Below are 835 nucleotides of genomic sequence, written 5' to 3' on the forward strand. Positions count from 1 at the left end.
TTAGTCAGAACCACCGACGGCACGGGCTGGGGTTATGTTAGCAGTTCATCGGATACAGCGCATCGGGCCAAATTGTTCGGGCGAGAAGGGGGAAGGAGGCCATACTGTAGATCTTCATCTTGCTGTGAGTGACCACAGGCTTGATGATGCCCTTCTCCTCGAGGTCGGCAAGGCACTGTCGTGCCAGAGAGCCGTTGATCTTCATTCGGTCGACGAGGGTGGCAATGGTGACGAGACGGTAAGATTGCACATCCTTGTAGAGCTTCTCAGAGGTGGTCTTGTCGAGAACGACGGCGTGTTGGGCCTTGTCCTTAACCTTTCCCTTGGACCTTTCATGATGCGTAAGTTTTTGGAAATCGTCGATGACGGTACGCCTTATACATACCACTTCTTCTTTTGCTTCTTTGCTCCAGCGGCGGGGGCCTCATGTCCAAGTCAGTCAAAATTTCATGTTTGCAAAATTCGCCGCCTCAGCGTTGAGGAAGGGCGTTATCGTGAACTTACCATTTTGTCTGATGTGCTGTTGTCTGGGTTGGACAAGACAAAGTGTGGTGTTCAATCCGAAGACCTCGCTCGATTGACACTGCGCGATTGGAAAGTGGAAAGAGCCACCTGAGAGGTTGCAGGGCAGCCGAGCCCTAAGAAAAAAGAAGGTGCGACCCTGACCCGAGGTGAGTGGTTACCCTGATTGGTTGCACCTGCCCCACCCCAAGCACATCCTGCCCTGCCATCGTCTCTCTCGAATCTCAGTTGCGCCCACATTGTAAACTTCGATTTCGAACTCCTTCCCACTTCGATCACAACACTGCAACAGCCGCCAAAATGTCTGACAACG

At 52.5% G+C, this 835-nt stretch overlaps 1 protein-coding gene across 1 annotated transcript; it reads right to left on the minus strand.

The window, feature by feature from the left end:
* On the minus strand, positions 1–507 carry FTJAE_4210 (40s ribosomal s25; the record flags this gene model as incomplete). Its single annotated transcript, XM_037350592.1, has 4 exons — positions 1–26; positions 106–329; positions 386–423; positions 505–507. The coding sequence occupies 4 exons, from the start codon at positions 505–507 to the stop codon at positions 1–3; spliced, it is 291 nt and encodes a 96-aa protein (XP_037208726.1).
* Positions 508–835: the final 328 nt, after the last annotated feature.

The sequence above is a fragment of the Fusarium tjaetaba genome (assembly GCF_013396195.1).
Source record: "Fusarium tjaetaba strain NRRL 66243 chromosome Unknown NRRL66243_c0000079, whole genome shotgun sequence".
Taxonomy (NCBI): Eukaryota; Fungi; Ascomycota; class Sordariomycetes; order Hypocreales; family Nectriaceae; genus Fusarium; species Fusarium tjaetaba.